The sequence below is a fragment of the Pimephales promelas genome, chromosome 9, assembly GCF_988280905.1.
Source record: "Pimephales promelas chromosome 9, fPimPro1.hap1.1, whole genome shotgun sequence".
Taxonomy (NCBI): Eukaryota; Metazoa; Chordata; class Actinopteri; order Cypriniformes; family Leuciscidae; genus Pimephales; species Pimephales promelas.
The window spans coordinates 1446159-1463566 of NC_142777.1; the positions used below are offsets into that span (position 1 = coordinate 1446159).

General features: G+C 36.3%; 1 protein-coding gene across 3 annotated transcripts in view; it reads left to right on the forward strand.

The window, feature by feature from the left end:
• flt4 (fms related receptor tyrosine kinase 4) overlaps positions 1-17408 on the forward strand; it is an 87005-nt gene that overhangs the window by 32195 nt on the left and 37402 nt on the right. For all 3 annotated transcript variants that reach the window (XM_039653770.2, XM_039653771.2, XM_089134661.1), the window contains 7 exons: positions 2319-2446; positions 3880-4048; positions 9744-9886; positions 12501-12672; positions 13661-13778; positions 14501-14676; positions 16973-17138. In XM_039653770.2, the coding sequence (XP_039509704.2) occupies positions 2319-2446; positions 3880-4048; positions 9744-9886; positions 12501-12672; positions 13661-13778; positions 14501-14676; positions 16973-17138 (1072 nt within the window). The remainder of the gene's footprint in view (positions 1-2318; positions 2447-3879; positions 4049-9743; positions 9887-12500; positions 12673-13660; positions 13779-14500; positions 14677-16972; positions 17139-17408) is intronic.

Consider the following 17408-nt stretch of genomic DNA (forward strand, 5'->3'; position numbering starts at 1 on the left):
TATTTCAATAACAAATTAGAACTTTAAAACACAAGTTAATGCAAAAACTGCCTTGTGTTCAGTTTACATGTTTTCATACAATGTGTTTTGTGTTGATTATTATATCTAAAAAATAAATAGCATCTGAATTTAAGTTAGGTTAAAAGTCTAGGCTACAACCTTTAATGTTATAGTAATGTGCGGCTCCCTATATAGTTTACAGCATTGGCAGATTTTTTTGTAATCCTTGTGAAACTTTAATTGTAAATTAATTAATTTAAAGACAAAGACAATTTTTTAATTAAACCACTGCTTAACAAAAAAAAGCAATTTTAGCTTTCTAAACCGAACCGAACCGAGACATCAAAACCGTGGGGAAACCGAACCGTCAGTTTTGTGTATCGTTACACCCCTACTAGCTGTGGGTGTTTATGAGCGTTTTGGCGGCGCAGCGTTTTTTCAGTTGAGACCTTTCGTTGCTATGATACAGAATATCCACAGCACAGTTTACTAGATTTCGCAGATAATTTGTTTCATAGTATTCATCCATGTTGTTGGGTTGGCTCTGCTGGTTGATGTCGTTGTACAGAAAGAATGTTGTGACAGTTGGTCGGTGTGGTATTAGCCCCGCCCCTCCTCTGCTGTGATTGGCCGGCTGGGTAAAGAGTGACAGTGATGAGTCCTGCCACTCGGCCGCCATCTTGGCAACGCCTCCGCGCAGCTGTTTCGGACTAACAAGACCAGGCTCCATTCTAAATGAATGGGAAGAGAGTCAGAAATTCACTTTCACTGGTCACCGGGATATAAAAACTGCATGTATTGAATCAACAGTAAAATATGATAAAAATCGCTGGCAAAGTTTAATGACTTTGCCCCAAAATAAGGTTTAAAACGCCCTTTTCCCCATAGGTTTTACGTTTACTACAAATGCGCGAGGGTTCTCGTCTCCGCTGTCGCATACATCAACTGTGGAACCAGACGATAGGCGGACGACATGACTGTTAAAAGCAAATGATTGGCTTTCCAGCGGGAGGGGCGGGGCATCTGCATACAACCGCCATCTTTGGCGTTTTGGGTTTTCCCTATATAGTTGTATTGAGGATTTAGGAATTGTCTCTGTTTTTATTCATATAGTGACTCATACAGTACAGATTGTTTCAAAGCAGTTATGATAAACTGATGTATGATAATGATCACTGATGCAAACAGAATTCAATTCTGCTGTTCAATAACTGTCTGAAGTACATACATTATGAAATGAGCTCAGTTTAGTTAAAGCATCTCTACAGAAGATGCATTTTTTTATGGACAATTCATCACATGTTGACTAGGAAGGCAGTGTAAAGCGCCACAAAGAAAATATTAACAATGTTTTGACAGTATAATCATGATTTAACACAATGTGAAATACTATCATCTACTCTACACAAAGTCTGTGAGTGAAAACGCTTCTACCTTCACAAGCGTAGCTGGTGTCAGACCACAGTTCTGGACCACAAAACATCTGCTTTGAAGGAGTAGTTCACTTTAAAAAAAACTTTTGCTGATATACTCCAAGATGTCCATGTCTTTCTTTCTTCAGTGGAAAAGAAATTAAGGTTTTTGATGAAAACATTCCAGGATTTTTCTCCATATAATGGACTTCAATGGGAACCAAACGGTTCAAGGTCCAAAAGACAGGCACAAACATTTGAAGGAAACTCTATCGCCCCCTTGAGCACAGAAATTTATCGATCCGAGTATCCGAGTACAAATAAAACGCACCGTATGTGCCTTTAATTTGTATACTTGTGTATGTTTCTGACTTTAAAGCCCCCCTGTAGTCAATCATTTCATCTTCGATCTCCAAAATGACATATTTAAAAGTTTTTTCCTTGAAAAAAAATAATGTCTTCATGCCTTGAATGTATCTTGAATGTAACTCGACACCCTCACATCATTTAGTATATGCATGGTTCTATGAATATGCAAATGAGCCCCGCCTCCACTCACTCACTGATTGGTTACAAGGTCGTGATTTCAAAGCGTGTTTTTGAGACTGTCTTTGGTTCACTGCAGGAAATACTCAGCAATGCTGTCCACTTATCAACTTACACATGGTGTGTGTTAAAGCGGATTAAAAACACCACATACACACATAAACTACATTAAACGCTGGATTTACACCACAGGGGGTCTTTAAAAAATGGCATGTGCTAACATGATGACAACTCTTGTCGATCCACCAACATCACAGCTCAAATATTAAACATCTTAACAAAAAAAAAGATGTTTTTACGTGGGGCTTGATTTGAGGTGACAGGGGACTGAACTAACGTCACTTTCTTTTAAACAAACAGACCCACAAAATCCATTCATCATGAGGAATGGGAGTGAAATGGAGACCATCTTCATAACGAACTCGGATACACACATTGAAGTGCCATGTCTGGTTTCAGATCCGGACCTGAAAGTCACTCTCTTCTTGGTAAGTCCTCCAACACACATCTCTCTGAGGGAATCTTTAGCTTTAAGAGATTGAATCCATGATTGACAGAATAAGTGTAACTTTCAGCCCTCAGCTTACTCAAGTCACATACGGCGTAAATAAAACGTAAACGTAAATAAAATCATCAGAAGTAATAAAGTGCAACGTGATATCGGCTCTTCAAAATTTCTTTTTTAGAATTTTTTTCAACCCTGAGTTCAGCCTTTTGTGTTTCAACTTCCAGCATTGCATTAAAGGAGTAGTTCACTTTTGAAAAAACTTTTGCTGATAATTTACTCACCCCCATGTCATCCAAGATGTCCATGTCTTTCTTTCTTCAGTCAAAAAAAATAAGGTTTTTGATGAAAACATTCCAGGATTTTCTCCATATAATGGACTTCAATGGGGACCAAACGGTTCAAGATCCAAAAGACAGTTTCAGTGCAAACTGTTCAAAGGGCTTTAAACGATTCCAGACGATGAATAAGGGTCTTATCAAGCGAAACGATCACTGATTTAATAAATAAATAACAAAGTTTAAGTTTTATAAGCTCAAATGCTCGCCTGTGATGCACGTTCGTGACTCTCCTGTTCGAACTCGTTCATCAAAATGAACGAATCTTTTTCCAAGTCATTTGGTTCATTCAACGAACAAACGAACGAATTGACTCGGAAAAAGATTTGTTCATTTTCGATGAATACTATGAAAAAATCACCCTCCAACAGATAGTTATGAAACATGTACAGAGACAGTGTGCAGCTATGAGGCGGCAAGACTTGAGCGTTTTAAACACTCAGTAGTTAGTTATAAGAGTGTCAGGTGGGATAGTCTAGCGCTACAGCTTTTATTCAGCATGAAAGGGTTCAAATCTTGACATAATTCATCAGAATTGCAGCAGAACTTGACAGCTTTTTGATTTAATGTAAAGGAGCTGCTTTGACAGTTTGTTCGATGGGGAATTTTGAGTGACATGATGACAGAATATATTGATCTAAAGCAAACGAGATGCAGAACTCGGATGTGACTCGAATGGACTCATAGAGAGTAGAATAAAATTAGGCTCACGTTTTCTGTTTCTCAGTGTTTCACAGGCGAAATGTCAGTAGAAATTGGAAGTTTTGTGTGAGAGAGCACAAGATCCCCTTGCAGATTTCACTCGTGTTCACAGAAAACTGCTTGGTTTGAACGTGACTTATACAGCACATATGCTATAGACAACGAACAAAGGTCCTCTTTTGTCCATGAAATTTCGCTAATACGATGCTTTTTTCCCCCAAATGATCATGCATCTTAATTTTCAAAGATACAAATAATATTTTTCACTTCGATTGATCATAATATAAGGCTTGCATTTTGTTCATGCATTAGATTGCAGCATTGGTCTGATTGAGTTTGATTGATGTTTAATTGAATGTTGTTGTCGTTGGTACAGTACAGGGAGCCTCCGTTGCTTTTAGAAGGCAGTGACATCACCTGGGATAATAAAAAGGGCTGGTCGGTTCCCATGCACGTCTATGACCACACTTCCATCTTTTTCGGCTTCTTCTGCTCCGTCCAGAACACCGAGCACAGATCCAAATTATACTTGGTGCAACTCACAGGTAAGACCTGTTCAATATTCGCTTCATTGGCTGTAATTTGATCATAGCATTAAATCATCTTACTAAGACATATTATTGGCAGATTCAAATGCATTTTATGTAAGTATCTGCCTTCCTTTATAAATATCTAATCGATTTACATTACGAGCTTTTACTTTTTGTCCATATGAATATCAGCATCTGCAGCAAATTGCATATTTTTGGTCAGTATGGTTCAACCTCTAGGTTGAAAAATCATCAATGCAAGTGAATGAGAGAAAATAATTCTTTTCTAATCCCGTTTTTGCAATGAATGCGAACATATGTTGTCTCTGAATTTTTTCGTGTAAAGAATGCTACAATTTAGCTGGTATAATTTTCATACGGTTAGATTTTGTGTGAGACTACAACTCTTTCGACGTGTTTGATATACATCGTTTGATATGGACATGATATATATATATATATATATTTATTGAGCTTGACAGACGCAATCATGCAGGGCTGTTCGACTTATTCCCTTGAAAGGGAACCACAGTTGTAGATAATGCAGCCTTTCTAAAATCCTGCCTGTAGTTTACACACTAATTTAACCCTTCTATTGTCTTCATTTGTGTCTACACTCATTATCTTTGGGGTCTCCAGGGACCCCAGACAATAACATTTAATTTTGTGGCAGTATAATAATTTTTTTTTTTTTACAAATGTAATTTTACTCTATTTATTAATGTTTTTACTCAATATTTCTGCAGTTTTTGGAGGATTTTTGATATCTTTTACATTTCTATAAATTAATAAATAAATATTTATTTAAATAGGCTTTTTACAAAAAAACGGCATTGTATGTAAAATTCACTTTATAAAAGACCCAGATTTCTAATTTTCATTCATGGAGATAACATGGATAATTTTACATGGTTTAATGTAAGATTTTTGACAATTTTTGGGAAAATGCCGTTTTAAAATAAAAAAATATCACTTTAACCACTAGATGGCCATAGACCTCCACTATAAGCTATTTGCAATTTGACTAACCAAACTTTATATATTTCACAAGTTTTTCTAGTTGGATTCATATATAAATATTATAAAATCACAATTGTAACAAAAAAAAACTTATTTGTCAAAATTAAGTATTTTTTGTACTGACAAACATTTTTTCAATAATGTTACATTATGATTGGAATCAAACCTGAACAAGATGTTACAAAGAGAAATTCTGGAGTCTTTAGACTTGATCATTTATTTAAATTATCTGTCTTTAATATAATTCTATAATTTTAAATCAACGTTTCAGTTACGAACTGTAAAAGAACAAAAATGAACAGAAATGAACAGTTATATTACATATAGGAAAAAAACCCATAAAAATGCAATGAACTGAACAGGAATAACAAATGAGCAAATAAAGCAGTAACAAAAATAAAATCTTTGTAATAGATAAGTGATTTCCTAAAAAAAAAAAACTGATTGGATTTTTTTTTTTTTTTTTGGTGAACAATTAGGAACAGTAACTGGTGGTGCACTGGAGGTGTTTACTGTTTACCGAAGGTGTTGGTATTTGAAGTGTGTGTGTGTGTGTGTGTGTATGTGTGCATTGTGGATGTTTTTTGCATTTTTGGAAGTGTGCCACTTTATTTCTGTCTATGTGATCCGCGTTGTTTCTTCGTTGTTTCAGATTTTAATGATGAATTTTGTATATTCTCTATGAAGATAAAGAGTGTTGGCATTTATTTTATGCTAACATAAAAACCATTCCATATCATTCCAAAATATTTTTTTTTTTGGTAGATCTAGACAGTGTTAAGAGTCGTAGAAAGATTCATACCAATTGGAAAAAGAGAATTTTTTTAAAAATTGACCAAATTCATTTGCGGTCAAATATAATAAGAGGGTTCATGGTTAACATTAATGTAATAATATTATAGCAATAATATCAAATAATAATAGGTTAGGGGGAAAAGCCGGATATGTAAGGATGCTATTGACGAGTTTAAATACTCTGTTTTACATGGAAATACCTACACTATCTCACGACCAATTCGTACGAATTTGACGAATGATTAAAAAGTGTCTAATTCGTACGACCTCACTCGTACGAATTTGTACGATTTGTCTAAACCCACGTGATGGGTAGGTTTAGGGGTGGGGTATGGGGTAGGTCATTTGTACGAATTCATACGAATTGGCCGATTCGTAAAATATGTACGATTTAGCAAACTCGTACTAATTCGTACGAGTGACGTCGTACGAATTGTTACGAATTAGCCACTTTTTAATCATTTGTCGAATTCGTACTATTTGGTTGTGAGATCGGGTTGGAAATACTGTACATGGATTGAAATGTGTTTCAAAAAGTGGTATTGCCAAGAAGGATCATTTATATTTTACATTTAAACCATTTGGCAGAAAATCATGTCCAAATTACGTTGAGCAATGACATTTTAATCCCATTCTTTAGATCATGCGCTTATGTTTGGGTGGGAACAGCATTATTAAACAGCGTCTGTGATTGGTTGTTCCAGAAATAACAAAGCTTGTTGATCTAGGAACTTGTTTTCCTGGGTTGTGCGCCATATAGATTGTCGTTTAACTTGCTGAAGTGTGACTTGATTGATTAGGTAGAATTATCTGTGACTTCACGTTTCATATGACATTGAAAACAAGGTGTTTTTACTCACTCCATCAGATTTGTCTGTGAGGTTGAGCTGGTTTTCTGGCTCTGGGATCTTCTCCCATCCTGCTGTGGGATGTCTCATGATACCCTGATAAACGAGGTCATTCTTCTAAAGTGTGGCTCATACGAAACATTCGCCAAGATCAATAGCCTCTTTTACGCGAGAGGGGAAAATGAAAAGTTGAGAAGGAATGATCACGTCTTCACCAGCTGACCTCCTGAATAAACACTTCATGTCTAATGACATTCACCTCATGCTGTTGTTTGCTCTGTTTGGACCGGTTCAAATGTACAAATTACCAACAGCTCACAAAGTCACAGTGGGGTTTATTCAGATTAATGAGGTTATTACTGATGCTGAACACACACATAGAAAGGACTGCAGTGAAGAAGACCTCATATTGTAATTATCGTGAGAACATGAAGGAAAAACAGCTCTGTTTTATTCAGAGACTCAAACTGAGGGAATAAATGCAATTTGGTGCAGAAGCTTGCAATGTAAATCAATGAGATCTTTATGGCAGGTACTTATAGAAAATGCATATACATATCAATTTCTGCCAATAATATGTCTTAGTAAGATGATATTTATCATATAATGCAATGCAATGATTGAGAGATGAACAAATAAACCTTCCTCAAAATGATGTCTTGATTATAAAGAAAATGTCTGTAACTGTAACCTTTGTTCCCTGAGAACAGGGACCGAGACACTGCGTCTAATGACATACTAATTAAAGACCAGCATTCCACACTTTAATAAGTCAATTTTTTATTCATTTAAACATTCTTTTTGGAATCTTCAGTGTGCACACTACACATCGTACACTCTCAGAAAAAAGGTACAAAAGCTGTCACTGTGGCTGTACCTTTTCAAAAAGTAAACTTTTGTCCATTTTAGGAGCTAATATGTTCATTTCAGGTGCTAATATGTACAATTTAGGCGCCAATATTTACATTTTAGGTGCTAATATGTACATTTCAGGTGCTAATATGTACATTTCAGGTGCTAATATGTACATTTTAGGTGTGAATATGTACATTTCAGGTGCTAATATGTACATTTTAGGTGCTAATATGTACATTTTAGGTGCTAATATGTACATTTCAGGTGCTAATATGTACATTTCAGCTGCTAATATGTACATTTTAGGTGTGAATATGTACATTTCAGGTGCTAATATGTACATTTCAGGTGCTAATATGTACATTTCAGGTGTGAATATGTACATTTCAGGTGCTAATATGTACAATTTAGGTACTAATATATACATTTCAGGTGTTAATATGTACATTTCAGGTGCTAATATGTACATTTTAGGTGCTAATATGTACATTTTAGGTGCTAATATATACATTTCAGGTGCTAATATGTACATTTTAGGTGCTAATATGTACATTTCAGGTGCTAATATGTACATTTTAGGTGCTAATATATACATTTCAGGTGCTAATATGTACATTTTAGGTGCTAATATGTACATTTCAGGTGCTAATATGTACATTTTAGGTGCTAATATGTACATTTTAGGTGCTAATATGTACATTTCAGGTGCTAATATGTACATTTCAGCTGCTAATATGTACATTTTAGGTGTGAATATGTACATTTCAGGTGCTAATATGTACATTTCAGGTGCTAATATGTACATTTCAGGTGTGAATATGTACATTTCAGGTGCTAATATGTACAATTTAGGTACTAATATATACATTTCAGGTGCTAATATGTACATTTCAGGTGCTAATATGTACATTTTAGGTGCTAATATGTACATTTTAGGTGTGAATATGTACATTTCAGGTGCTAATATGTACATTTTAGGTGCTAATATGTACATTTCAGGTGCTAATATGTACATTTTAGGTGCTAATATATACATTTCAGGTGCTAATATGTACATTTTAGGTGCTAATATGTACATTTCAGGTGCTAATATGTACATTTCAGGTGCTAATATGTACATTTTAGGTGTGAATATGTACATTTCAGGTGCTAATATGTACATTTTAGGTGCTAATATGTACATTTCAGGTGCTAATATGTACATTTCAGGTGTTAATATGTACATTTCAGGTGCTAATATGTACATTTCAGGTGTGAATATTTACATTTTAGGTGCTAATATGTACATTTCAGGTGCTAATATGTACATTTCAGGTGCTAATATGTACATTTTAGGTGTGAATATGTACATTTCAGGTGCTAATATGTACATTTTAGGTGCTAATATGTACATTTCAGGTGCTAATATGTACATTTCAGGTGCTAATATGTACATTTTAGGTGTGAATATGTACATTTCAGGTGCTAATATGTCTATTTTAGGTCCTAATATGTACATTTCAGGTGCTAATATGTACAATTTAGGTACTAATATATACATTTCAGGTGCTAATATGTACATTTCAGGTGTGAATATTTACATTTTAGGTGCTAATATGTACATTTCAGGTGCTAATATGTACATTTCAGGTGCTAATATGTACATTTTAGGTGTGAATATGTACATTTCAGGTGCTAATATGTACATTTTAGGTGCTAATATTTACATTTCAGGTGCTAATATGTACATTTCAGGCGCTAATATGTAAATTTAAGGTGCTAATATGTACATTTTAGGTGCTAATATGTACATTTCAGGTGCTAATATGTACATTTTAGGCGCTAATATGTACATTTTAGTTGCTAATATGTACATTTCAGGTGCTAATATGTACATTTTAGGCGCTAATATATACCATTAAGGTACCAATATGTAGCCTTTAGGTACAAAAGGTTACCTTTTGAAAGGGTACAGCCCCAGTGACAGCTTTTGTACCTTTTTTTTCTGAGAGTGTATTTATACTACACGACACCATTATTTCAGATGCACGACTGAAGGAGGACTCGAACCATTCAGAACACCCTCGCACTGCATAAAAACACATTAAAACACAGAGCATCTATAGAAACTAGAGACTTTTGCATGGATAAACATCACTTTAGTTGTAAAGGGAACACACGGCTCTGATCAAGCATGTGTGCAACACCGACAGGCCTGCGCTTTTACCAGCTCAAGCTGTTCCCCGAGGACTCTCCGGTGGAGCTCATGAAGGGAGGCGTTCTCCTGCTCAACTGCACCGCACGCGTCGAGTTCAACACCGGCGTCGAGTTCCTCTGGGACTATCCTGGACAGAAGGTAATCACACACTTATCAGAGACATCGTGACCTGTCCAATTCACAGTACATGACATTTATCTGATTCATTTGTGTTGAATAAAAGAAGGCCTGTGAGCAAAAGCGATTGCGTTCTGTAGTAATAAATCTCTCCAAACCATCATGTTCATTATTACACTCCTGTGCTGCTACCACTCATACACCTACCAGCACATTATTTACGCTGTCTCAATATTCAAGCATTTCATTTTTAATTTCCTGTTTTTGCATTTCATGTTTAGGTCACATGTTGCCAAAGAAGTAGGAAAATTAATACTATTTTTTAAGTGACTTTATTTTAATAAAGTGTTGGGGTTGTGAAGTCCCCAATAAGCTGATGATACTTGGACGTTTTGTTCTACAATGTAAAAATACACACATTCACACCCCAAACGCTCTGATCTAGTTACTTATTAGAATCATTTGTTGTTTAAAATTAGCATATTTTTTTTAAAATTCGGAAACAGGAACAAAAGGAAACGAAACCGAATTTCTGTAACAGTAAATAAAAGACAGCGAATCTAACTTTTACATCATAAACAATGAACATTCGTAATTGGAAACACTTTACTATAAGTTTACAGTAATGAAGTACTGTATTTGCAAACTATTAGCTTCATGGTTTATATATTATCTCTATACATATGCATTTACATACATTTTAAGGAACACTTAATATTAATGCAATTCATTTCTAATTAAAAAAAGGTTTCTTTAAAGCACTTAATCGTGGCCTAATCGAAAGAGAGAACTATTAACCATCAACAACTCCTTTACTACTGGTTTAAAATACTGTACATCACTCATATGGTCAATAAGTTGTTAACAAAGCATGCAAATCAGTATCTAACTGTTTACATATGAGCTAATTAAACAATAATAATTTTGTAAATTACAGTGACAATGAATGAAGAACTTACTATTTGTATGTAGCCTATTAATATATTAACTACAATATATACACTTTAAAATGAACTGTAAACCAATAGTTTGCAAATTATAAGCATTAAGTAAATTGTAATGTTTTTAAGCACTTTATCACTGTATACTTACAAAAACCAAGAACAAAGTTGAATTAAAGCTGCAAGCAGCGATGAAAAGGGCCCTCGCACCCGTGCCGCCACCACCCGGCGGTTTTAGGAAGACAGAGCGCGGTGGGCAGTATGTAATGATAAAGAATATAGCAGGACTATGTCAAAGGATTTGTATTTGGAAACTTCCTGCTACCAGCAGGTGGCGCTATTGCTATAACCAAATATGAACATGGTCATGTGTTCAGGACAGGACTCTTATCAAACATGTGAAGTTTGGTGCAGATCGGACACTGTATGCCTGAGTTACTGCAGGCTGTCTATCAACATCGGAACTGCAAGCAATATTGACCTATATGGCATATTCACAAATCACCAAAAGGCTGAAATTGGGTGTACATTTGTCAGGCCGCCAATGGCACACTCTTCGACGAAAACTCAAGATCTTCGCAATTTAACGTTTTACGGGCCTTATGATTACACTCACCAAATTTGAAGAGGATCAGATCAAAGCTGTAGGAGGAGTTTGGTAAAGTACAACATCAGGAAATTACGAAAAATGCACAAAATCTAGGAGGAAGTTCAAAATAGCTGACTTCCTGTTGTGTTTAGGGCTATGCTCCAAGAGACTTTTTTGTAGGTATTGGGTCATTACATGTATGCACCAAATTTCATACCTGTACGTGAAACGTTGAAACAATAATTTAAAGAATTTGCCCCACCCAATTTTGAAAAACATATCACACGTACATTTTCACCACTTGAGATTCATGAGTTTTTGAGCATGTTAAGGCCCTCTAAAAAGTGATTCTTTTAAGAGAAGAAAAATAATAATAAACAGATCTAAAACAATAGGGTGCTCTCACCATCTGTGCTCGGCCCTAATAAATGAATAAAAACAAATGCATTTCTCATTTTTAGTGAATGTTATTTAGGCAAAAGCCTACTTTAAAGTTTTAGTGAATAAGTTTTAGATGTATAAATAATTTAGAATTTAAATAATACATTGATTTTTATGCATTAATAATGAGATTCTTTAAAAATCGAGACATTAAAAATTCTTAATGTTAGAAAAAAACGACTTCAATAAGTCCCTGTGATATAAGACAATTCTTCAGTGGCTACAGTGACCTTATAAAATGAGGGAAAAGCTAGTGTGTGGTGTTCTCAGTTCATCTTTCAAAAGTAAATATCTTTGTCCATGAACATGTCAGTGTCATTGTGTAAGACAAAGTGTCAAATTGCTTAGTCATGTTGTCAATATAGCAGAGATGTTCTGATGTAAACTGTGGATCAAGTTTTGATGACCATTATTGTAAATTGTAGGTTACTCACCTTAGTGTGTGTGGGAGTTTGATTGCAAGAGACTGGACCAGATTCACAGTTACGCTTTTACTGTTTGTACTGTAATTTGTTGACAGACCATGTCATTGTGATACAGAAAGGAAAGACTGCATAGCACAAAGAAAACAAAAAGTAGAAATGTGAACATAGGGCAATCTCCTTAGGAAAACTGCATGCATATTATGACTCCTTGAGCACTGATCAGAGATGTTTTGTCACAGGAGAACCGGCCGGCCAGTTTTCAGCCGGTGCGTAACATCTTGTCGGACGCCACGGAAGCCTCCAGTATCCTGACGATCCCGAGTGTCCGTGTGGACGACAGCGGATACTACACCTGCTCGGCCAGCACTGTGGAGAAGACTCGGCATCTTACCACTGTCGTCATCGTTCACGGTAGCTCACAGAGAACCCTGCGATGAACTTGGTTCACTTTTCAAAAATACTTTTACTGATAATTTCCTCACCCCCATGTCATCCAAGATGTCCATCCTTCAGTCGAAAAGAAATGAAGGTTTTTGATGAAAACATTCCAGGATTTTCTCCATATAATGGACTTCAATGGGAACCAAACGGTTCAAGGTCCAAAAGACAGTTTCAGTGCAAACTGTTCAAAGGGCTTTAAACGATTCCAGACGATGAATAAGGGTCTTATCAAGCGAAACGATCGCTCATTTAATAAATAAATAACAAAGTTTAAGTTTTATAAGCTCAAATGCTCGCCTTGCTCCGTTCTGTGTGATTCTCCTGTTCGAACTCGTTCATCAAAATGAACAAATCTTTTTCCGAGTCATTTGGTTCATTCAACGAACGAAACGAACGAATTGATTCAGGAAAAGATTTGTTCATTTTGACAGGAGAGTCACAAACGCGCATCACAGAACACAGCAAGGCGAGCATTTGAGCTTATAAAACTTAAACTTTGTTATTTATTTATTAAATTGGTGATCGTTTCGCTTGATAAGACCCTTATTCATCGTCTGGTGTCGTTTAAAGCCCTTTGAACAGTTTGCACTGAAACTGTCTTTTGGACCTTGAACCGTTTGGTTCCCATTGAAGTCCATTATATGGAGAAAATCCTGGAATGTTTTCATCAAAAACCTTCATTTCTTTTCGACTGAAGAAAGAATCACATGAACATCTTGAGAGTAAATCATCAGGAAATTTTAATTCTGAAGTGAACTCCTCCTTTAAATACAACATTGCTACCTTAAATAGTATTTTTACTCGATTTAACCCATACAAATTTATTTTGTTGACATACTGTAAAAAATTTATGTATTTCGGTTGATTCGGCAAAATTAAACATGATTTTTTACTTGAATAGAACCAGGTAATTTAGATGTAAACATGTGTAAGTGTACTTCTCCATAACTCGACACAGAGAAGCCTTTCATCAGCTTGGACTACAGGAACGGATCGATCATCGAGGCCAAAGAGGGACAAAAGTCAGTCCTGCTGCCCGTGAAAGTGTCGGCGTACCCCTCTCCCGAAGCTCAGTGGTAAGGCCTCAAAGATTGAACCCTGTGTTTGCCGTACTGCATATTCTGAGCGCATGTTTCTTATCATAACAGCTATTCAGCTGACGTCACCAGGGACACTTTTCACCCGCCATTAAATGTTAATGGATAAAATCAAGTGCCATTTTATTTTCTTCCGGTTGAATATCTTGTTTTCTTAGAAAGGAATGTCACACAATGCAAACAAAAATGTCACAAACACTGTTTCTGACACTGCTTCGTGCATAATTTATCCAGTTGGCTCTGTAGTAGAAAACAGGAATAAAGCGATATTTGTTTTATAGGCCAAACTTAAAAAAAATGGCACCATCTGATAAAAAATAGTAAAAAATAAAATTTTGAAGCCTTGCCATCAGAATGAAAGCCTCTTAACAAAGATTGCATAATTTCATAGTTAACTGAACCGGGGATTAAAAATGGCAGTTTTAATGGGTTTCAATGGGGACATTTTTGTCCAAAAGGCGCTGAGAGTGAGTATTTTTTTGTACCTAATGCAAAAAATATTTTTTTAAGAAAATGACTGTGAAATAGTAAAATTCCAATAAAAATACACACCTGTGCCAAGTTTTTTGCAGTTAGTTTTAACACAGGCAAAGTGATCAAAAAAACTAAACTGAAAAGAACAAAAATGTCCATAAGGATGCACAAGGGTTAAGTGATCTCTCTCTCTCTGTGTGTGTGTGTGTGTGTGTGTGTGTGTGCAGGTATAAGAACGGCAGGCTGGTCAGCAGACGGCCAGAGTTCAGCAGGTTTAAGGTTCAGCATCAGGCTCTGGAGATCAGAGATGTGTGTAAGCAAGACGCTGGAGAATACACACTGATCCTGAAAAACACACCGGCGGCCCTGGAGAAAACACTCAACTTCACTCTCGTCGTCAACGGTAACTCTCTCAATCTGTGATAGATGTTTCTATGAATATCTATGATTATTGGTGTAGCCCAGTGGTTAAAAATCTGAGCTGGAAACGTAAAGATTGTAGGTATGGTCCAAACACTAGAAGGGACATTTATCCACCTTAATTCGCCATTTCATAAAGCCCCGCCTCCTTTAGTTACTGTTGCTATGTCCAAGTCACGCCACACCATGTTCTCACGCAGTGAAACACACATACACACACTTTTGATATGAAACAAAATCTCAACTTTCAAATTTGGTCATTTTTAAAGAAATTTAAACAATGCATACCGTCACTGTGTCTGACAGACTCGGTTAAAGCCGCTCGTGAACCGATCATCTCTTCCTTCTAGTTTTTATAAACGTGAATCTGTACAACGCTGACGCCGTGTCTTACTTTACAAATTGACCTCACCAAATTACTTGAAAATGCTGCGTTGTTTTAACCCAACTTTAGGTCAAATGTAAACAAACCCCCAAAAAATGTTATTAAATGTTACCCAACGGCTGAGTTTGTCCATATTTGACCCAAAGTTGGGTTAAAGGAGTAGTTCACTTTAAAAAAACACTTGCTGATAATTTACTCGCCCCCGTGTCATCCAAGATGTCCATGTCTTTCTTTCTTCAGTCGAAAAGAAATTAAGGTTTTTGATGAAAACATTCCAGGATTTTCTCCATATAATGGACTTCAATGGGGTCCAAACGGTTCAAGGTCCAAATGAGAGTTTCAGTGCAAACTGTTCAAAGGGCTTTAAACGACACCAGACGATGAATAAGGGTCTTATCAAGCGAAACGATCGCTCGTTTAATAAATAAATAACAAAGTTTAAGTTTTATAAGCTCAAATGTTTATAAGCTCGCCTTGCTCTGTTCTGTGATGCGCGTTCGTGACCAAGGCCGTAACCAGGGTCTGAAAATTATCTTATATATGGCAGGAATTTGCCATATATATATATATATATATATATATACAGGTAAAACATTTTTAATTATGTGTGGGCAGTCTCTCAAGGGGGGTCTGGGATTTTTTTTTTTTTTTTTAAAACCCATTAAATGGCACTTTCTGGAGAGTTTCGTGCAAAGAAATATAGAATAAAAGTAGGTCAATTAAAGTCTTATATTTCTGTAATTCACACAGATCAAACACAAATATACTGGCTGAATACTGTAGATTGCTAGTTGAGAAACACTGCTTTAATTCTTGTAGTGAAACACTAAAATAACACAATAACACATAAACAAACCTATTTATGATGACTTTGTGAAACAGCATGAGCGGTCTTCCAGCTGACCAATGGCAAATTTCATTCTGTAACATACAGATCTGTAGCCTATTATGCTATTGTTTTTGTTATAGCCTACATTTCTTACAGATAATCACGATGATCATTGCGTTTGTCTTACCGAATATGGTAGCTTTATGCAATTGCACTTTGTCTATAAGCTTTTTTTAATCATTATTATTTTTTTAACGCCAACAGTAATGTTGCCAGATATTGCTACTAAAACAAGCAAAACAAAATAATTAAAATAATAATAATCCGAAATTAGTTCAAAGCTTGTGTTTTGGAAATAATATGAATATATCACTAACCCTAACATTCAGCTTTCCACTTTAATAACTTCCTAAAGTGTCACATTAAATCAGAAAAACAGGTCCAGGAGATTACTGCACCTTTCCATTAGGTGGATCTGGCAACACGGAGGCTGCACTCGCGAGTCGCGCGCCCTCATTCACAACGCGCTCTCGAGCCCCGTTCACTGCGCTAGCTTCTCGCAGCAACGAATTGCGAACACTCATATGAGGTGGTTTAAATACGGCTAATTAATCATTCAGTGAGCATGACATTTTATTATTGAATGTAAAAAACTGGCTACAGCCCTGTTCGTGACTCTCCTGTTAAAACTCGTTCATCAAAATGATAAAATAAAACAAAATAACTTTGTCATTCAGTTATTAAATGAGCGATCGTTTCACTTGATAATACCCTTATTCATCGTCTGGAGTCGTTTAAAGCCCTTTGAACAGTTTGCACTGAAACTGTCTTTTGGACCTTGAACCGTTTGGTCCCCATTGAAGTCCATTATATGGAGAAAATCCTGGAATGTTTTCATCAAAAACCTTCATTTCTTTTCCACTGAAGAAAGAAAGACATGGACATCTCGGATGACACGGGGGTGAGTAAATTATCAGCAAAAGCTTTTTCAAAAGTGAACTACCCGATTTTTTTTAGTCTTTCCCGCAAACAGTGACATTTGTCTTCTCTGCTGTGCGTGTGCAGTTCCTCCTCAGATCCACGAGAAGGAAGCGGCGACACCCACCAACCCGTACCGGAAGGGCAGTCGCCAGACCCTGACCTGCACCGCCACCGGCTCCCCCCCGGCCTCGGTCCGCTGGCACTGGAGGCCCTGGAGCCCCTGCAGCCTCAACAGCTCCCGCCGGGCCCCGTAAGACACACACACACACACACACACGCCTGGCTTACAGTAGAGCTGAGCGTGTGCATGATTCAGCAGAGGTTAAAAGAGTACTTCACTTTCAGATGAAAATCAGCCCATGATTTGCACCCTCGACTACAATCTCACTTATATTAGAAATATCCTGGCTCTTCACTTTACTTTTTCTCTACTTTAAAAATAAACACTCAAACCCAAAAGTAAGACAGTCTAAAAGCGTGAGTCTCTCTCCTACTGTAAAGTCTCAGGATATTGACTAGT